Here is a 21,458-nt window from a genome sequence, read left to right as displayed (position 1 = left end):
TGAACACCCAGTGACAAGCGGGACAGCCTCCAGCTAACCCTGGTTGATGTTCTCCTTTCCTTTGGGATCTTCTCACCACCACCCCACGTACGTCTACCCCTGTCAGCCAGGCTGCGAAGGGCTGCCAGGAAGGTTCCATTTGGTCAGTGATGCAGGGCTCCTGCCTGAGGGAATAAGGATAGGGCACAGGGTGCTGAACGGTGGAAAGGGTCTCTGGAAGTCAGAGTCACAGAGCCTTAGAGACACACGGGGAGAGGCACGTGGACCAGTGAGAGGGGTGCTCAGAGCCGGTGAGGAGCTCAGGCCCGGCCCAGACTTCCTGAAGCCAGATGTGGTGGGAGGCAGGACAGCATCCTCAGGCAGCGTCCACTTTCTAGCCCTCACCTTTCCCTGCCCCCCCTCCTCTCCCTGTTCCACTCTGGTCCCGTTTCCTAGCCGGGTGGGTGCCTTGACCAAGTCTGGGCTTAGGAGTGAGTGGTTCCCCCCTAGGGTGTGTGAGTTCCGGGATGTGGGGACACCCAGGGAACTGGGACCCGATTTCTAGCGGACAGGCTGGGGCTTTGGCGGTAGGGGAGGAATCTCTCTGAGAGGCTCAACTTTGTCTGATTTCCTCTCTAAGGAAAGAGCATAGAGGCTTGAGCTTGTGTTGCAGAATGAGGAACTGAGGCAGGACCTCAGGCGGGACCATTCAGCTTCTAGGGTGAAGTGACTGAAACTTAGTACCTGGGGAACGCTTGGAGGCGGGCTGGTGAGAAAAGGAGGAAGAGGTGGGACCTGTGGGTCAGCCCCGCTGGTGCCGCTGCCTGACCCGCGTAGGGGGCGGGCCCTGAGGCCTAGAATCCGCGTTGAGAGATCCTCCGCAACCCCTCCAAGAGCTAGGTTGCCTCATTTCCAAGAGCTAGAGCCCCTTCCAGGATCCGCGGTGTATGATGGGGACCTTCTGCCAATCTCTCCTCTCATCTGGACCAGGGGCGGGGGCGCTGCCGCCGCTCTCCTCCCACCTGGGCTCTGAGCGTGGGGGTTGGGCCGAAAGAGCCGCCAGAGCCGCCCACCTGCCCGCGGTGTCATGGCAACGACTCTGCCCACGTGGACGACGAGGAAAGGGAGGAGAAGAGAGGAGAGGAGGCACCACAACAGACAGGAGGATGGGAGGGGGCTCCTCAGGGTCTTGCACGCGGGAGCCCCCATCCCTCCAGCTTGGCCCAGGGCCCCCAGGGCAGGGTGGGGCTCGTGCTCCCGGCCTGGCCTTAGAGAGTGCGTGTCCTTGGGCGTCCTGAGTGATGACGACCTTGGCCTCCTGTGCTGGGGGCCCCCCCAGTGGAGTCCTGGGGGAGATGGGGCTTTGGCATGTGCAGACCTCTCCTTCTCGCCCCACCCCACAAGTCCGGGATGGTGCCTGGGGCTGAGGGGATGAGAGCCCGACCTACTTCTCCATTTTCTCACTATTTTTCAAAAGGAAAATGACCCACTTTTCAGCCAATCGGACTGGGGCCTGTTCCCAGGCTCATTCCCTGAGCCCCCCTGCCCAGGCCTCTGCTCCATCCTCAGCCTGTTAGTCACGTGCTGGACCCACTTCCTGAGGGAAGCAGGTGCACCTGTGTGGAGGGTCCTTCCCTGCCATCTGCGCCAGGCAGGGGAGGGGCCTATTCCAGGGGTGGCGAGGGCCTGATTTTACGTCAGCTCCCCTTTGGGCTGACAGTCCCCATTGACGGCCATGGTCCTGGGCACTTTGAGTGTCCTGTCCGCCATCCCCTTACACTCCTAGGACGCACACCGTGGAGGGGCAGGAAGGACTCTGGGGAGGGTGGGAGGAGGACTGTACCCCGCCTCTCACTCTGTATTAGTGGGTGGTGGTGGGCTGTCTTCCCAAGCTGCTCCATTTCCATGTGGAAGGGGAGAGCCGGTAGCACTGGAGAACCATGTCTGTCTGTCTGCCTTCCAGAGAACCCTCCTAGAGGGTTCTGTCTATGCCTGTCTTCCCAAGCCCCTCCTCCTCTCTAGGATATTGGTCTGGGCCTCAGAGCCCCCTCCCTCCCTCAGCTATATTGGCTTGGGCTGGCTTGGGGGGGTGATTAGGGATTTAATTATTTAGTTTCTCCAGCTCAGTAGATTAATTCCATCCATCACAGGCAGGCTGAACCATCTCCCGATCTTTGGGTTGCCTGGCCAACCCCAGAGGGAGGCAGCATCATTGCTCACCTGGGCCTAGTACTGGATCTGGGAACAATGGATAAAGTTCTTGTTGGGGGAGGATTTGGTGTATGACATCGAGCAGATGTGGGTGCCTAAGTGATGTGAAATGAACATTTATGTCTGTTGTGTGGGGATAAATATGTGAATGTGTATGTGAGGTTTTGTATCTGTGCAGCTTCTGTGTGCACAAGCATCAATGTCCATTGGATGAAAATGCACGTGCGTGTGAACCCTTGTGGGAACAAGTTTGTATATATCTGTGCACATTATGTGACGATGACTAGCTATTTGAGGACAAATGCCATGTGAGTTGCGTTGGATGAGCCTGCATCGCTGTGTAATCTGCTTCTGGAGAACACGTGTGTTAAATTGTGAATAAGCAGTCTTGGGACCGGATGCCCATGTGCAAGGGAGGGATGGCAAGGGTGGAGGTTTCCTGAGGCTGAGTGATGAATCAGGGCACACTGAGGGTCCACCTGGTGACCTCATCAGACCAGTTTGGTCAGAGAGAGATGCTCCTTTAGACCTGCCAGGGCTTGGTCTCCTAGTGGTTGAGAGTGTCAGGCCAGGACTAGATCCAGATTCAAATCCTCCACCACCTGTGTGACTTTGGGCAATTTTCTTTGCATTTCTTAGCCTCAATTTCCTCATCTGTAAAATGGGAATAATAACGGCACCTACTGCAAAGGATGGTTGCGAGGCCTACACAAAGAAGTACATCTAAAGCACTTAACACAGTGCCTGTTCAGTTGTAGGCGTTCAAAGAGCTGAGCCTTACACTTCAGAGTTGAAAGGTACCAGAGGGTGTATGATCTGAAATGTGTTCTGTGCTTGAATGCATCCTATACCATCCTCCAAAGTGGTCCTCCAACCTCAGCTTATATGCCTCCCTGGACAGGACACTCCCAGCTCTTCAGGAAACCCACGTCACACTGGTCCAGCTCTGCCTGCTGGAGAGTTCTGGTCCAGCTGCAGGGAGTCATTTCGCTCATGCCTCCTCCCGTTTCTCTCCCTATTTCTCTCCCACAACCAGCAGAGGGGTGCTACTTCTTGATGGCTCGATTACTGATCTTGAACTTATTGAGCATCTACTATAAGCCAGGTTTTGTTTATACAGAGATAGATCAGATGGATCCTGGTTTTCAAGGAGCTCACAGCCTGCAAACAAATATTTATCCTACTGTGTTGAAGTATGGGACCTTAGAGAAGGTAGCAACTGCTTTGCTCTGGGATTGATGAGGAGGGCATGCTTAGGTGAGGTTTCTTGGAAGAGAGGATACTTGAACTGCGTCAGAGGCAAAGTTGGGAGGACAGGCTTTCCACACGGAAGAATCTCATAGTCTGTGCTGACTCCTCTCCCCATACTCTCTCCCGTTGTGGTCCTAGCTCCTGCTAAGCCCAGAAGTCCAGCGAGGAGAGCAGGGATTAAGATACTCTGGATTCTGGGGGAGGATCAGGCAGAGCAGAGGGGAGGGAGGTGCCACCACGTCAACCTGGCAGTTAGCCAACCAACTAGCCCTCATTGGGTCCCCTGGGGGCCGACTCTGTGCTTGACTTCACTGTAGGAGAGGCCCAGAGAAGACAGGCCCTGGTGCAGGCAATCCTGGTCCCACCTTTCACAGAGAGCTTCAGGACAGTGTGCCAACCCAGGAGGCAGGCTTCACGGGGCAGCAAGACACCTGGGCCAGAGAGTAGCACAGGCCACAGGCCTGGCCTGGCTGAGAAGCTGCTGCCCAGGGGACCCTTGCCATGGACTTGGGATTCTACCTGCTGTTTTCTAATGGCCCTAGAAGACACAGGTCTGGCAGCATCCTGGAGGCCAGGGCAGCATCAGCCCAAATCTCATCAAACACATACAAATAAAGGAAGGCACTAGGGTGCTCAAGTCAGGAGAAGCCAACGTGTGGAAACATATGTGCCAGTTGCCTTGAACAGATCAGCCTATTTACTCATTGCCACAACCTTAGAAGGTAGGTATTGTTATCCCTATTTTACAGATGACAAAATTGAGACTCATGGTCATGCAGGTAGGCTGAGATGAAATGGTTGGAAGCAGATGATTGTCTTTTCAATACCGAGCAATAAGCTCACTGGGCTTTCCCTCCCAGATCCTTGGAGTTGGAAGAGAGACCACCAGCCCTGGCTGCGGGGATCAGTGGGGTCTACAAATCAAGGGCGTCTAGTTCTCTCAGATGCCGTCATCTTTGACCACCAGAGCTGCTCTGCTGTCTTCAGCATGCTCGAGGGGTGGGAGGTCTTCAAAAGGAACCTAGGCAGACAGAAAGTCCTGGGTGAAACATGAAACAAATGAGTATTCAGAGTTTTGGATCTCTGATCCATACCTGAGTCAGGTATGGCTACAGCCTCTGTCTGAGGCTGTCTGAGAAACCCTCTCAAAGGCGCTGCTCCCGAATCGCACATGTTTTAGTGGTTTCTCCCTGGTTGTCAGGCGCTAACCCTCAGCACTGTGCTATTCTACCTGCAGTACCTTAATCCTCATGACATCATGGTGAGAAAAGAACTAGGCTTGCCCCCATTTGAAAGGTGAGGAAACTGAACTAGAGAGAGATGCAGGGACTTCCTTAAGGCCACATGTCTAGTAACTGGTGGACCCGGGACATGAACCCAAACAGTTGTAACTCGGGGCCCATAACCCACAGTCTCTCTCGTTAGCCGTCCCTGACCAGGGTCCTATAGGAGTCTAGTCCTGGGATCCTGCCTCTCAGCGGCTGGCTGGGATGACTTCCCCAAAGAAGACTCCTGGAGACCCTCAGGAGGCGGAGCATGAACAGGCTGAGCAACCTGAGGACTGATCAGTTGACAGAAAGGGAAGAACGGGCCAAAAGCCGTTGGCTGTGGCTGCAGCTAGGGGGTACGAGGGGTGAGGCGGACCAGGCGGAACTGTATCCCGTAGGGCATTTGGTAGCCCTGGAGAAGCCTGAACTTTGCTTCTGGTGCCTCTTGACTATATGGCCCCAGCTGGGAGAGAAGCTGGGACCCAGAGAGTCTGGAGGAAGAGACCTACTTGGGGCTGGGAGATTCCCTCCTCACGGTCTCCTCCTCCTGCTCTGCAGTGTGGGGAGTGTAAACTTCCCCCCTTCATTCCTCTTTCCCCTCGCTGCCTTCCTTGAACTCTGCAAAGGGGCACACCTAGAGAGCCCCAGATGTGGCTGGAAAAGAACCATCTTTACCTGCCAGTTGAGAGGGGCTAGATAAACAGTGACGAACAGGGTTGGGTTTGGTGGCGGGATTTCGAATACCAAATCCTCCAGCGGCTCTCTAGAGCCCTTAGAGGGAAAGGAGCGGAGGTCCTTTCTGTGGGCTGCTGGGCACAGGAGTAGAGTGGAAAGTGACTACATTCATTCATGCGATAGATACTTTTTGAGCACCTGTTCGTGCTAGGCATCGTTCTAGACACTCAGGATACTGAGGATACACTCAGTACATAAGACAGACTTAATCCCTGCCCTCCTGGGGCTTATATTCTGCTACGGGGAAACATACTATAAACATGTAATAGATAAAGAAAATAATTTCAAAGAGCAATAGTGCTATGAAGGCAATGAAACCGGGTGATGTAGAGCGTTCCTGGGGGATGGAGTTCGACTTTAGTTAGAGAGTGGTCAGGGAAGGCCTCTCTGAGCTGAGACCTGAGAGATGAGAAAGAGGAAGCCATGGGAATATCTGGGGCAGAGTGTTCCAGCAGAGAGAACATCAAGTACAAAGCCCCCTGAGGTGGGATTTTCAAAGAGATTATAGGTAGTGTGGGTTATTCACAGGCTGAGCACTGTCCAATGGGTCAGGAGATGGATATAGACTTGGATCTTCCTGTGTCTCAAGTGTTTTGGAGCAGTAAGCCCATTTTCTGTAAAATTCCTACCCTAAACCCCTAGGAAGAGTTGATTAAATAAAGTAATAAAGGTGAATGAAAAAGGTCCCAAACCTCCCTCCTGTTCTGTTCCCCCTTCCTTCTTTCCGCTTTCTGGGGCAGTGAGAGGAAGAGAAGGCTTTTCTAGGGTCCTAAGGGTGGGGGCTGGGCACGAGGCCTGCTGCGTCTTCAGTGACAGAGCTGGGTAGCGAGGTTGCAAGAGGCCAGGGGTGAGGAAACCAGCCCAGCTGCAGAGATCCTGCCGAAGGCAGCTGAGAAAAGCCAGTGCTGAAATGGTCAAGGGGGCTCGGACAGCCCTGGATGCAGGAAAAGGCTGGGGCTGAGGAGGAATTCCTATCGGTGGGCATGGGAGTGTGGGCTACAGGTCAGAGGCTCTGTGTTAGGGCCCCCCACTAGCTGGCCCCTTCACCGTGGACGGAGCCCCAGCCTCGGAGCTGCTGTCAGGATAGGGGGTGGAGGAGGACTGGAAAGGGAAACTGAGGCAGAATCTTGGCCACTCTGGTTAGGTTGGCACGGGGAAAGGGGATGGGAAGGCAATGCCTGAAACTTTGAAGTCCCAAGGGCACACGTAGCTCACCCACAGGTGTGGAGGAGCCTGGGCCTACAGCAGCAAAATGAATTCCAGGCCTCACTTGCTGTAGGTTCTGCTATGTTGGAACTGGTGAGGGGATGACCTCAGAGGCTCCAGTGTGAGGGGACTAGAGAAGGCTGATCCACAGCAAGAGAGCAACTGTACCCTTTTGCTGCCATCTGGACCATCATGTCCCGCTTGTAGCTCTTCCAGACAGCTTCTTGGGGGAAGGCATGAAGCAGTTAATATTTGATTTTTGAAATCTTTATCTTTGCCCAAAGCATCACTTTGTGTCAGCCTCTGAGACCCTGGCTTTTGTCGAAGGCACCTTGATCCTTGGCTGCCCAGGTGTGGACAATCTTGAGTAAGAACTGCTTTTTTTCCAGTAGAATACCTTTGGTCTTATACAGTTGTCCCAGAGATACTAAGTGACCTACTCAAGGTCACACTGTAAACCAATGGAGGAAGTCATAAAAATGAAAATGCAAATACTGATAGCTACCTTTATTGAGGATTCACTGTGTGCCAGGTGCAGTATTATATGCTTTACCTGGTTAACCATCACATCCTTCATACCTTTCTGATGGTGCTAATATTATCCCCATTGTACAGAAGAGAAAATAGCCAGAGAGAGGTGAGTCACCTGCCCAAGTACACACAGCTAGTAAGTGAATGGAAAGGGACTTGAACCCTGAGAGTCTGACAACAGAGGCTATACCAATAACTGCTTTGATCCAGGGAGTTTGGGAGTCACCTAGGTCTCAAGAAAGGAAAATCAGCTGGTTTGGCTGCGCGGGGTCCTGGGAGAGAGGACAAGAAAACCCCTGTGACTCTCTCCTCTGCAGTCCTTTTCCTTCCTCCATTTTCCATTGTTTTTCTGGAAGGTAATTGCTTGGGGCAGTGACAACCTCCTGGCGAATTACACAGCTGGTTTCCCAGTGAGATTTGTAACAACAGCTCCGCCAGCCTGGCAGCCCCCAGCAAGTTCCGGTTTAAGAAACTAATTGCTGGATTGTGTAGTTGGTGCTAAATTGGGTAATTTCTCGGTGACGGCATGTGTGCCACTTCTTCCAATCCCAGATAGATGCGAGCTGCATCAGAGAATGTGCCACACACAGCACCCTCCTAGCCTCCTTCACTCCCCACTTCCTAGCCAGCTACAGGCAACTGCAAAAGCAGCTGCTTCCCTGGGCTCAGAGGTTCACCATCTGGGCAGCTCTCTGTGTGCTGGTGGCCTGGGATAGTAGATAGATGACTTGGTGCAATAAAACGGGGGAAAGTAGCACCAGCGCCCAGAGTTGTCAGAGGGTTTCAGGGAGCTTCCTTTATTCTGTACTTATCTGACCTTGGACTTGGAACAAATTCAGTACTCACCACTCAGGGGAAAAGGCTAAACCACACTTTGGTTACCTCTGGAGTGTGTGGTATGGGTACGGTTCTTAGTTGTTTGTTTCCTTTTTAAAAAACAGAAAACAAAAAACAAATTCATTACTGTGTTCCTTCGGAAGGGTGTTTAATCCGTTTGGCTTCCCTGAGCAGCAGCACAGGTAGGAGGAAAGCTAAGGCGTTGGCGTGAGACTACACTGGGTTTGACTTCTGGATTTGTCACCAACTGTATGACCTTGGGACTGTCAGCCCCTCCAAGCCTCAGTTTCTTCTTCTGTAAATTGGGAGGTGGGGATAATATCTATCCCTTGGCATAGTTGTGGGAATTAAAATGTCATAAGTGAAAGGATCTTGTTCTTTGTAGGCTCACATTCACTCAACAAACACCTGCCATCTACCAAACATTGTTCTATAGGAGTGGGGGGGATAATGCAGTGAAAAAGATGGATGAAATTCCTGCACTTACATGGAGCTTACATGCTAATGGGAGAGACAGACAATTTCTGGATCACACAAATTGAAAATGGTAATGATAGAAGAGCTGTAGAGGTACACAGTGCCTTGAGAGCAAACAGCAGGGGGATCTGACCTAGTCAGGGAGGCCAGAGAAAGCTTCCCTGAGGAAGCAACAACTGGGCTGAGATCTGAAGGGTGTGTAGGAGTTAGCAAGGCAGAGGTGGACGGGAAAAGCTTTCTGGACGGGGGTGGGGGGAATAGGCCCCGTGATGGGAGAGATCATGGGACTGCAGAAAGACTGGCCTGGCTGGAGCAGAGGAAGCAAGGGGGAGCGTGTTGTGAGCAGAGTTTGGAAGCCCAGGAAGGGCCGGAGCCTGCAGGCCTTGTTGGATGGGTTAAGGCATTTTATCCCAAGAACATCAATAAGCCAATGAAGAGTTTTAACCACAGAAGTGACATGATCAGATTTGTGTTTCCAAACGACCATTTGGATTGGAGCCGGGTAAGAGCGGAAGCAGGGAGACCATTTAGGAGGCTTTCGCAGACGTCCAGGCAGGAGATGATGTTCTGAGGTAGTTGGATTAGTTAGCAGTGTTTTCTGCTGCAAATACAGAAAATCTGGCCGACAGTGGTTTAAATAAAGAGGAGTTTATTCCTTCCTGCATTTAGGCCTGGAGGAAGGCAACTGCTTTATGTTGGTGCCATGGCTCAGTGACTCCAGGGTCAGCGTTTCTGTGATTCTCTAGGCCTTTCTTTCATGGTGGCAAGACAGCTGCCCTAGCTCCAGGCATCATGATTGTATTCAAGTTGAAAAGAAAGGGAGGAAGGATGGTACTTGCAAGCCCCATCCCTTTTATTATAAAGGCAAAAATCTTTCCCAGAATCCCTCATCAAATTTTTATGTATATATCATTAGCTACAAGTGAATCATGTGGCTTCTAGGTACAAGGGAGGCTGGGAAAGGGGAAAGGAGGTTGAGAATGAGTTTTGGCTAGTCAGCCGACAGTGATTTGGTGGATATGGAAATAAGTGGGCAGATCTATTTTTAGGAAGCAAAATCCATAGGACTTGGCGATGGATTGAATTATTAGTCCCCTCCTCGCTTGTTTTTCCCGCCTGTGGATTATGTTTAGTAATGGGGTGGCAGCAGAAGGTATGTGATCATAACTGTGATATATAGGAGGAAGTTTATATAATTAAATCTATATCAATTAAATCTTCTCTTTAGGAAATCCATAAATTGGATATCTTCTTCTCCCAGTAATTTGGATTTGATTGGATTGTTTAATATTTGGACACTGGGGATTTTGCAAATCCAAAATGAAGGCTTCACATGTGGGATTATATTGCGTAATCTTTTAGAGTTTACAGAGTGGTTTTGTATCACTTGATACTAAAATCCTTGGAGATAGGTGAGCAGGTATCATTAGGCTTAGAGAGGGCAGGTCACTTGTCTAGTGTCACACACTTTCTGGTCTCAGGGCTTGAGCTTTTTCCACTAGCGAGTACTGCCCTGTAGGACATGGGTAAGGGAGTTGGGGCTGGTCTGTCTGGAGAGGAACAAACACAGGGGCCCATCTCCTTTGAGACTAGAGCTGGGAGGACATGGATTGATGCTAAAGAGACTGATAAGATCTTGATGAAGGTTTAGGGCTGGCAGCAGCACCTGTGTGGTGGTGGAGGAAGGGGGGAAACCTGGGAATGCCCACCATTGGTGTGGACATTCCCAGGTTTGATGTGGCCACAAACAAAGCAAATGGGATGGTCTGGGTTTCTGTCAAAGTGGCCTTTTGTGCTGTGAGTCTCAGACATGGGTCCTGCCTGGGGCAGGAAGAGGAGGACCATGCCATGGATGAAAGACCAAGCTATCAAAGCTTCTTTCCAAGGTGGGGAGATGCTTCTAGGTGCTTTCCCAATAGCTGCTTGAGAGGCCATTTTGGTCTGCTTCCCCAGAGAGGGGCAAAGGAAGAGAATTGTCATCTAGAGCCAGGCAGTTGATATATGTGAGGTGCCCCCCCCCAGTTCCCCTCCAGGCAAGATAATGAACATCTTCTCCAGCCCAGGCCATAGGGTGGGCCAGGGGCTGGGCATGTCCTACCTTCCCCTCTATGGAAGATTCCCAGGAGACTTCACAATCTTCCTCATTGTCTCACATCCCTCAGGGTCAGGAAGTTCTTCTTGTTGTCTGACTGTGTCTCTTCCACTACTATTAATCATGCCTGCAAAGCTAGCTCTTCTTCCTGACATCCCTGTGTCTAATAATGGCATCATTAGTCTTCCAGTCACGGCTGCTGCAAACTTCAGAGTCGTCTTCCTTTCTGACTCTCTCCCATCTCTTCCCAGTGTTTTCCAAACCCCAGTGTCTGCTGGAACTCTCTCAACCCGTGCCTCAGAATTCCTTATTTGCCCACCTCTTCTGCCTTTGTGCCTGCTGTTCCCTCCAGTGGGAATTCTCTCTCCCTTACACACAGCCATCTTGTTCTCCATCTTAAACACACTTTTCTCTGGGAAGTCTTCCTCAGTTTCCCTCTATTGGATCTGCTCTTGCCCTCATCTTAACTGGCCTGACATTTTGGTACCTCTTTCCAGCACAGTCATTTATTCATCTACTTAGCGAACATTTATTAAGTACCAGCTCTGGGCAAAGCCCCGAGTTAGGTGCTGGAGATCCAGTGATAAATAGAGTTTGGTTCCTACCCTGCAGAAGACCAGATTCTAGTTGGGGAGACAGAAACTGAAACAGACAATTTCAGTGCAGTGTGATAGCTGCTTTCATGGGAGGAGCCCAGGGTGTTATAAAAACCCAATAGAGAGGCATAACCCAGAATAAGAGCACAAAAAGTCTTCGAGGGAAGGTGGGCTTAATATGAATAAGTGTTAGCCAGGGGCCTGGGTTGGAAGGTGGATGAAAGGAGATTCTAGGAGGAAGGAGCAGCTTGTGCAAAAATGCAGGGACCTAAAATAACCCTATCACGTGAGAGATTGTTCCCCTGTTAGACTACAAGCCTCTCGATGACAGGGACCACACTTAAATCACCTCTATACACTTCTCATTCCGAGTCTTATTATGGTAGCTGCTCAACAAATATTTGTGGAATGGAATCATATTTGAGAGCAATGAAAAAAAATGCAGTGGCTCAGCACCATGGACAGATCACGCAGACACCTGCAGTTGGAGGTAGTCCAACCTGTAAGCTCATTTGCATTCATTTGCATAATGAAGCCAACTTCATTTCCCTGGGGGTCCAAAGGCTCTGCATCATGGGGGATCCAATCAGTCCTGGTTTGGGGGGTTGGGCAGGGAAACTGTCAAGGCCAGAGACTGGTCCTCTGAGGACTCTGGGAGAATCTCTTTTCCTCTTTGCTTACCACCCTTTTCTTTTTGGTCAGGAGCCAGTGGTCCTGAGCCTTCTGAAGTTAGGATTCTGCCTGGCAGTGGGAATCCTGACACCAAGGATGGGACAACCCGGATGGTGAGTAGTAGGAGACTCTGGGAGATGGGGTTCTTAAATCAGAATAACCTGGGTTTGAATCTTGATTCAAAGTGACTCACCCATTTACCGGCTTTGTGACCTTACCATTTTGAGCTCAATTTTCTCATGGGTAAGTGTGGATAATGTCTACACATAGGATTTCAGTGGGATCAGAGACTATTAGGTATGCACAGTACCTGGTACATAGCAAGTGCTCAGAGATGAGCTGTGAGCAGGATTTGGAAGAAGCCATACCCATGGTGGGTATGGGGAGGCAGTGGCGGGGAGGAAGGGAGGAAGAGCCTTGGAGGTGCTGCTGTCTGGAGTCTTTGAGGCTGTCATCACCTCATAGTCAGCAGATGGCCCAGGAGCCTGGTCTGGGATGAGAGAGGGCGCCGTCTGCCAGCTCCTCAGTCCCTGTCCCTCCTGCTGGCACCCCCTCCTGCCGTAGCTCCTGTCCTGGCAGCTCTGGAGTCCTGATTGGAGGCAGTACTTGCTGAGAGCTGACCTCTCTGTCCTGTAGTCTTGGCAAGCCTGGGATGGGGGCCAGGAGCACTGGTTCCAATGCTTTCTCTCCATCACCCCCCTGCCCTGCCAGCCCACTGTTCCTGGGAGGAGGAACTCCTGGGTTCTAACCCCAGTTTAGGATTCAGATGCTGCTCGAATAGCCAGCATTCCTCCTCTTTATGTTTCTCCTCCCTTCATGACTCCTCTCCATTGGAATGGGGGTGGTGGTAAAAGGCAAAAGGGGAAATTTCATCAGGGGATATTTGGAACCCGGAAGAGGAAGGCAGAGTCATCTCAGGTTATCCCTTCCTATCTCAGTCCTGGGTGGGGGGGAAGGAGAATAAGCCTACAGCCAGATAGAAGGAGCTGGGTGTGGAAGGAAGCGGAGGGGTTTTCCTGCAGAATCGTGATAGATATGTAGATTTGGGTCCAGTGTTCTCTTTGGTTATTGCTTCTGGGAGCTGTGACGCAGAGGCCTGACTCTTCATAGCAGTGGAATTGGGTAGGGATGGGACACAGGTGTGGTGCTGGATCAATTTGCCTCATGTCAGCTTGTTAAAAGCTAGTTCACCTAATGGCTAGTATGTTTGACTTGTTTTTATGTCTGTATTGGTACCTTTTTATTTTCGGTTACCCAAGGATTTTTAAAAACCCATTTGGTTGAGGGCGTTTTCTCTTGTGAATAAGTATTTATCAAATTTGCAGCATTTGATGAATGATGACGTTATTTTGTGCCCTTGTGAGCATCTTTGTCTAGTATGACTGTTTTAAGGCTTTTAAGCCCATTTGTGGAAAGATGGTAGAATTAATCACACTAAATTGGTATGCACTACCTAAAGGCATATAAGAGTACCTAATAAAAGATAGTTTCAGGTGAAGTGGCCTGTTGTTCAATCTTAATCCCACTGCCCCCTATTTTCCCAGGAGGTTCCTGGGGCCTGGCCCCCAACACTATGAAGAGCCCTTGCTGAGGCCATGAGGGCTTATCATGGCGACCGAGGCAGCCATCCCCGCCCAGCCCGCTTTGCCGACCAGCAGCATATGGACGTGGGCCCCGCTGCCAGGGCTCCATACCTGCTGGGCTCCGGGGAGGCCTTCTCCACCGAGCCCCGCTTCTGTGCCCCAAGAGCTGGCCTGGGACACCTTTCTCCTGAAGGGCCCCTGAGCCTGAGTGAGGGGCCATCGACAGGCCCCGAGGGAGGGCCAGGAGGGGCCGGGGTTGGGGGGGGTAGCAGCACCTTCCCCAGGATGTACCCTGGCCAGGGCCCCTTCGACACCTGTGAAGACTGTGTGGGCCACCCACAGGGCAAGGGTGCCCCCCGCCTGCCTCCCACACTTCTGGACCAGTTTGAAAAGCAGTTGCCCGTTCAACAAGATGGCTTCCACACGCTGCCATACCAGCGAGGTCCAGCGGGGGCCGGGCCCGGGCCAGGGTCTGGCACTACCCCGGAGGCCCGCAGCGAGAGCCCCAGCCGCATCCGGCACCTGGTTCACTCTGTGCAGAAGCTGTTTGCCAAGTCCCACTCTCTGGAGGCGCCAGGGAAGCGGGACTATAATGGGCCCAAGGCTGAGGGCAGAGGTGGCTCCGGCGGAGACAGCTACCCTGGCCCGGGCTCTGGAGGCCTCCCCACCTCCCACCACCACCATCACCACCACCACCACCACCACCAGTCCCGGCATGGCAAGAGGAGCAAGAGCAAGGACCGCAAGGGGGATGGACGGCACCAGGCCAAGGCCGCGGGCTGGTGGAGCTCCGATGACAACTTGGACAGTGACAGCGGCTTCCTGGCCGGTGGGCGGCCCCCTGGGGAGCCTGGTGGTCCCTTCTGCCTGGAGGCTCCAGATGGGTCCTACCGGGACTTGAGCTTCAAGGGGCGCTCGGGCGGGTCGGAAGGCCGCTGTCTTGCCTGCACTGGCATGTCCATGTCACTGGATGGACAATCGGTCAAGCGAAGTGCCTGGCATACCATGATGGTCAGCCAGGGCCGGGATGGATACCCAGGGGCCGGGCCAGGCAAGGGGCTCCTGGGTCCGGAGGCCAAGGCCAAAACCAGGACTTATCACTATCTGCAGGTGAGGCTTTGGTGGGGGTGGGAAACAGGGTCCTCAGCCCTCATAGTGTTGTCACCCAGGGAGCTGTGGAAAGGGTTGGGTGGGAGCCAGCTATTCCCAGGATGGAGGGTCTGGAGTCAGGGAGGCTCTCCCCTGCCTCACTGTATTGCCTTGAGCCCCTTTTGGGACCTCAGTTTCCCTGTTTGTGCAGTGAAGGGGCCCTTCTATTTTGATATTGTGTGTCAGTGCCAGGAAGACTTTTCCTTTACCTGATGTTTTGGACGAGCCGTGCTGGCCTCTGCCTTGTGAGGCTGGAGGCGGGATGAGGTTGAGAGTAGACAGTGAACAGGACAGTGCGGTGCTCCCTGCCTGTGGCTTCCCCAAGATTGGAGGTCAGCAGTCGGAAAGCAGTCCTCTTGCCCCTAGGCCTTCTCCAGACCTCTTTTCTGCCCAAATCTGGGTGGTCCGGATATTGTTTGAATGTGAAGGTCAGTTATTTCCAGAATGTGCCTCTGCTGGTGTTTGTCGTTCTGGGGAACCTGCAGTAGGGCACCCGTGAGGCTGTGGAAGAGCCTGGGAGCCTGTCTTATGGGTTTCCCCAGGCTGGGCTTCACACTGAAGTCTGAGCTCCACACACAGCAGCAGGCCAGGGCTTCCTGAGAGTGGATGGTGCAGGTGATAACTAGCACACTGTCCCTGTCATCTTTTACCAGCTCTGTGGTGTCTGCAGGTGAGGCTAAGAGCTCTGACCCCTTCTTCTTATGGAGCCTTCATCCATCTCCGTCCCCTCTCTGTCTTCCTACTGAGATGGGGTCAGGGGCTCTTCTTGCCATCAGCCTTCCTCTTCTCTGCCTTACGCTCCCCTCTCATATCCCCTGACACGCTTTCCTGAGCCCTGCTGTAGTTTTAGGAGGAAAAGTCTAGACAAGTTCTAGAAGTCCAGTAGACTTAGGGTTATCCCCCAAACCCACGTTCCGCATAGTTAATCTGCATCCATTCATTCAGTGAGCGTTTCCTGGGTGCTGTGGAGACAAAGATGAAGACACAGACGCTGCTTGGGAGGAGCTCACCATTTAAAGGTGGGATAGACAAGGCATCAGGTAGAATACACTGTGATGAGGCTGTGAGAGGAGAGAGCCCTGGGAGCCTTGGGAGCCCAGAGGAGGCACCTCACCCACCTGGGTGATGGTGCCCAGAACAACCTCTAGGAAGAATGTCCGCTGAGCAGAATCTCCGTGGAGAATTTGGAGTTAGTTGAGTGCAGAAGTTCCGGGATTTAAGGGTGTTCCAGGAAGAGACTACAGCACGTTCAAAGGTGTGGAGAGTTGAGCTTGCATGTGTCTTTGGGTGTCACTGGCCTTTTTGGTAAGTTGTTCGCATGTTAGGGCTCTCCTGGGTGGGGAACTCACAAAAGCTCAAGGGAACAGATAGGGCCACAGTGGAAGCAGGAAGGGGTGGGAGACGGAAGGGGAGGTTGGAGACTTCTAGGATTCAGGACTTCTGGGTTGGCCTTGGATTGCCCCCTCCCTGGGAGAGAGGTTCTCTAAGCCGGGGATTGAAGGGTCCAGCAGAAAGGGCCGAGGAGAGATCACCAACCCTTCTTCTCCCATCCCTGCAACCTTGCCACCACTCCGCTGCTCCCTGCTGCTTCTCCAGGGCTGCCCTCACCTCCCTGGGGGCTTCCTTTTTAACATGCAACTCACAGTGTCCTGCAGAGAAGCCAGCAGCTCCGCAGTGGCTATGGAGTGGGAGCCCTGCAGTGTGCAGAGCGTGCCTGGCTGTCCCATCTGCCTCCCTCTGCCTCTGTGGTTCCTCTCTGCAGAGTACGGGGAAGGGGAAGGATCTGTCAGGGGCCGGGATTCCAGGGAATCTTAGGACTGGAAAGTCTGAGCCTGTTTGGGGGAGAACAAGGGGCTGCAGGGACTCTCTAGACAGACTGCTGCCCCCCCGGCACAAAAGCAGGGGAAGCTGGCCACATCAGACCAGGTGTCTTTGTTGGATCCCCAGTCCTTTTGTTGAGACCTTGTTCCCCTACAGGATGCCAGCTCTCTCTCTCAGACTTCTTCCAGAATCCCTCTTTTCACTCGGAGCCCTTGTTCCTTTATGGAGCCTCGTCTCTTCCCTGCGTTCCCATCTTCTGATTGAGCCCAGCCCCCCACCGAGCCCCGTCCGCCTCACCCCCTGAGGGCTCCTTCGTGGGGCCCCATCCCATCCCTGTTCTCACACTGATCTCTGACCCCTCATTTAGTCCCACCCCAGAATCTCTATTCCTCTCCTGAACGCTATGCTCTCCCTGAACCCTAACCCCCACCCCATTTAACCTGTTCTTTTCAACAGGTGTTTTAAATCTTCGCTACCTGCCCTGGGCCCCTCCCGCATGCCTTCATTACACCTCTTTCTTCACAGTGTAGGCAGACCATCCCAGACTCCCTCACCTTCCTGTCAGTGGACGCGTCAAGATCCCCCGCCACCCTCATACCCTTCCTTCTTGGCTCAGAGGAGAAGCCAGGACCGCCCATCCCAGGATGGCGCCTCCACAGGGCTTGAGCCCATCTCTCTGGGATCCCCTCTGTCCATGAGCTGTCCCCCCTTCCTCCCCACATTTAAAGACTGTCTCTTTACTGACTCTTTCCCTCATCCTGCAAACATGCCCAAATCTCTCTCATCCTAAAAAAGAAAATCTTTCTTCAACCCCATACCCCTTTCCATCTCCCTCCTGTCTTCCCTTCATTTCCAAGTTCTTAGAGTGCAGACTCCACTCCTTTACTTCCTTTCACTCTCCCCTTTACTACAGTCTGACTTCCACACCCCTGTCCTCTAAAATGTCCTGGGAGTGGTCACCAATGGTCTCTTGAGAGCTCTCCTTGAAAGGTACCTTTCAATGCTTATAATAACAATGGTCAACATTGGGCACTTACTCTGTGCTGGGCACTCTATATTGGCTCACTTATCTTTCCCACCAATGCTGTGAAGTGGGCATAATTATCATCACCAGTTCACAGACGAGGAAACTGAGGCTTAGAGATGAATCAGTTCTGCTCAAGTTTACCCAGCTAGCAAGTGATGGGGCCAGAATTTGAACACGGTTCTAACTCCCTAGCCCGAATCACTAACCTCTGCATGCACTGTGGCATTTGACATTATCAACTCCTTCTATTCTGGAAATGTCTCCTGTTTCCATGACACGGCATTCTCCTGACTTCCCTCCCACCCTTCTGCCCACTCTTTCTCAGGTGACTTCATAGGCTCCTCTCCCTTTCTTCGCAGTCCCCTTTTAAATGTCAGTGGATCCCTTCCCACCTCTCTTTCTTCTTTCCCCTGGGCTGTTTCATTCACTCCTGTGGATTCAGCTGCCACCCATGACTCCCCCATGTCTGCCTCCAGCCCAGGTCTCTCCACTGAACTCCAGAACCAAACGCCCAACCACCTGCTCCACAGCTCTCTGCCAACTCAAGATGCTCAACGCTGAACCTATCACCTTTCCCCCAAACCTGTTTCTCTGGGATTCTGTGGCTCAGTGATCGACAGCACCATCCCCCCAGGTCCTCAGCCGGCAGCATCTCAGTCATCATCGACTCCTCCCCACCCCCTCACCCCCCACGTCTAATCAGGCTCACTGATGCTCCTTAACACCTCTCATTTCCATCTCCTCTTCCCCCTCATTGTCATTGTCTTAATTTAAGCCTCATCATCTCTTGCCTGGATAACAGCATCAGCCTCTTAATTGGTCTCCGTCTCGCCACTTGAGCCCCTGCCCTGCTCCTGGCTCTCCACAATCCATCCTCTGTTTGGACTGTTGAAGTGCTCTTTCTGAAACACAAATTGATGTCACTCCCTCTGTGTCTCTTCACAGAAGGGAGGCGGAAAGTTAGAGGATTTGGGATATAAGCAGTTAAGAGGATGAAGGAGAAGGAGGGGTGAAAGGTCACTGAGGTCAGGTGACACTTTACTGCTAGGGGTGAGATTGACGTAGGTCGCTTTGACCTCTGAGCTTCAACCTCTTGGCACCTGGCATGTCAGCTCCTAGACTCTCTAGGTGGTCCTCAATTAAGTAGCAAAAGTCACATGGAGGACGATGAGGCATCTCCTGTAGCGGAGACCTCACCTGCTCTGCCTCTGCACATTCCTGAACGTGGCCTGCTTGAGCCAGGGCTGAGTGTCTCCCACTGGCAGTGGAGAATGTGGGTCCCGGCTTCCAGATTTAGTAGGGACTTGTCTGAAAGATAGAGGCCCCTTGTCCCTGCAGGTGCCGCAAGATGACTGGGGGGGTTACCCCACTGGGGGCAAGGACGGGGAGATCCCCTGCCGCAGGATGCGGAGCGGCAGCTACATCAAAGCCATGGGGGATGAGGAGAGTGGAGACTCAGATGGCAGCCCCAAGACATCTCCCAAAGCGGTCGCCCGGCGCTTCACCACCCGCCGCTCCTCCAGCGTGGACCAGGCCCGGATCAAGTAAGGACAGGGAGAGCTGGGGTGGGGGTGGGGTGTAGGGTGCTGATCCTGGGTGCCTGTAGGAGATGTGCATAGAGTGGGTACCAGTCAGGTTCCCTGCTTAGGGGTCAACTGGGCAGTCTTGCTCTGCCCCATATAAAGAGGGGGTGCCTGTGATAGCCCCTGTCTGAATGTCTCTTTGGAAGAATCCCTTTACCCAGGAGTCTCCTGGGGATCTCTGGGATTTCTGAGGGTTAGAACCCACTCAGGGGCCTCAGTACTCTCATTCCCCTCCCCCACCTCCTTGCAGACCCCCATTCTGAATCTGGAATTTTGACCTTTCCCAGCTGCTGTGTCCCGCCCCGGATCCACCCCCGGAGCTCCATCCCTGGCTATAGCCGTTCCCTCACCACCGGACAGGTAGGGAGAGGCCCAGCATGCTGGAAGGAAAGGGTGGGAAGGGGGATTCAATCCCATGCTCAGCCTAGGCCTTAAAATCAGGAATCTGCCCATGGAGAGAGCACAGGTCTGGTTCTGGGGAGCTGGGAAGCCTGCCTTGGGACTCCTGGAGCTGACTCAGACTGAGGATCTCAGAGTCACATCCTTAAAAACCACCAAGCACCCTCAAAAGTGATGAACTTGTAAGGGCAGCATCAGTTCTCCGAGGTTCCCCAGCCCTTTCGTGGCCTGATTGCTCCCAACCCACCCCATGTAAAAGGCAAGATTGAGTGTACAGACCGGGGATAGACAGAACTGCAGTCTCAGAGATGATCAGGGCTTGAGTTCTTTCCCCTCCACTCCACCCTGTGGAACACTGGCAAGATACCTCCCTCTCAACGCCTCTGTTGGCTCATCTTTTTTTTTTTTTTAATTTAATTTTATTTATTTATTTTTGGCTGTGCTGGGTCTTCGTTGCAGTGCGCGGGCTTCTCATCGCGGTGGCTTCTCTTGTTGCGGAGCACAGGGTCTAGGTGCGCGGGCTTCACTAGTTGCGGCACGCAGGCTCAGTAGTTGTGGCGCATGGGCTTAGTTGCTCCGCGGCATGTGAGATCATCCCGGACCAGTGCTCGACCCCGTGTCCCCTGCATTGGCAGGCGGATTCTTAACCACTGCGCCACCAGGGAAGCCCCTGTTGGCTCATCTTTGAAATGACAATTGTAATGATGCTTATCTCACAGGGGTTTTGTGAGTTCAGTGAGAAAATATATGCAAACACAAGGTACCTGGCCCCACGCTGGTATTTTACAAGTGTGAGTTCTATACCTAAGTGTAGACTTTACCCTTAACTAAAGGAGGCAGTGCAGTTTAGTAATTAAATGCATGAGGTGGGTTTGAATTCCAGCTCAGCCACTTACCGGCTGAGTGACCTGGGGCAAGTTACTTGACTTTTTTGAGCCCCACTCTCCCTATTTAAAAATAGGCATCATAATAGTGTTCTTGGCACACAGCCAACACTCAATAAAGGTTAGCTATTTTTACTGTTTGCTGGGGAAAAAAAGCAATGCAAAGACCGTCCTGGTTGGCTTCCATGGTTTTGCTGCTGCGGTCTCTCAGCATTTCTTTGTTACATTTCCTGAATCAGGGAATCTGAGTGGCACAGCCATCTTTTCACAGAAGACCAGTCTATGTTGCTAAACCCACTAGTTAATGCTCAGCCCTTGTTTTACTTGATCCATCAGCAACATCTAACGCAGCTGATGACTCTCTCCTTCCTGAAACACTTTTCTCAGTTGGCTTTGAGGACACCACACCTTTTAGGTTCTTCTAGCTTCTCTCTCTGGTTGCCTATTCTTAGTCGGTGTCACTGGTGCCCACAGACTCTTCAGGATTGGAACACTGGAGTTTTCCAGGGCTTAGTTCCTGGACTTCTTCCTACACTCACTCTTTGGGTGAGCTCATCCAGGCTCATAGCTTTGAATATTATTGAGAGCCTGATGACTCCCAAATGTCTATCACCAGCCCACATTCTCCCATAAATGCATATATATCTGTGTGTTGAAATCTCACTTGGATATTGAGTAGACATCTCAAACTTAAGATGTTCAAAACCAAACTGCTGGTACCCTTTTCTCCCTCCTCAAATTTCCTACTCCATCCAGTGTCTTCTCCATTTCAGATAATGGCAATTTTATTCTTCCAGGAGCTCTGATCTAAAACACTGAAGTCAGTCTGGACTCCTTTCTCTCTCACACATCCCATGTCCAACCCTTCAGCAAATCCTGTTGGTCCCACCTTCAAAGTATTTCCAGGATCCAGTCACTCCTCGCCATCTCCACTGCCAGAATGTCAGTGCAAGTCACCATGTTCTTTTGTCTAGACTGTTGCACTGCTTTCTAGTTGATCTCTTGCACTTGTCCTTGCGCCACTTCATTCTCTCATAATACGGCCAGAGTGATCATTTAAGAATAAAATTGCATTCAATCAAGACCTTGCTCAGGGGAATAGTCAAACACTGTACTATGATGTATAAGGCCCTGCATGATCTGGCCCTTGCTACCTC

General features: G+C 52.2%; 1 protein-coding gene across 2 annotated transcripts in view; it reads left to right on the top strand.

Annotated features, from left to right (window-relative positions):
- DLGAP3 (DLG associated protein 3) overlaps positions 1-21,458 on the top strand; it is a 61,687-nt gene that overhangs the window by 9,151 nt on the left and 31,078 nt on the right. The window contains exons 2-5 of one of the 2 annotated variants that reach the window (XM_036843355.1): positions 11,886-11,968; positions 13,400-14,548; positions 18,774-18,979; positions 19,306-19,378. In XM_036843355.1, coding sequence (XP_036699250.1) covers positions 13,451-14,548; positions 18,774-18,979; positions 19,306-19,378 — 1,377 coding nt within the window. In that variant the 5' untranslated portion in view covers positions 11,886-11,968; positions 13,400-13,450. The remainder of the gene's footprint in view (positions 1-11,885; positions 11,969-13,399; positions 14,549-18,773; positions 18,980-19,305; positions 19,379-21,458) is intronic. The other variant, XM_036843440.1, reaches the window with a different exon arrangement.

Source organism: Balaenoptera musculus, chromosome 1 (genome assembly GCF_009873245.2).
Source record: "Balaenoptera musculus isolate JJ_BM4_2016_0621 chromosome 1, mBalMus1.pri.v3, whole genome shotgun sequence".
In the NCBI taxonomy this organism is placed as follows: domain Eukaryota; kingdom Metazoa; phylum Chordata; class Mammalia; order Artiodactyla; family Balaenopteridae; genus Balaenoptera; species Balaenoptera musculus.
The sequence above is the reverse complement of the archived record's forward strand: the minus strand, read 5'-3'. Positions and strand labels throughout refer to the sequence as shown.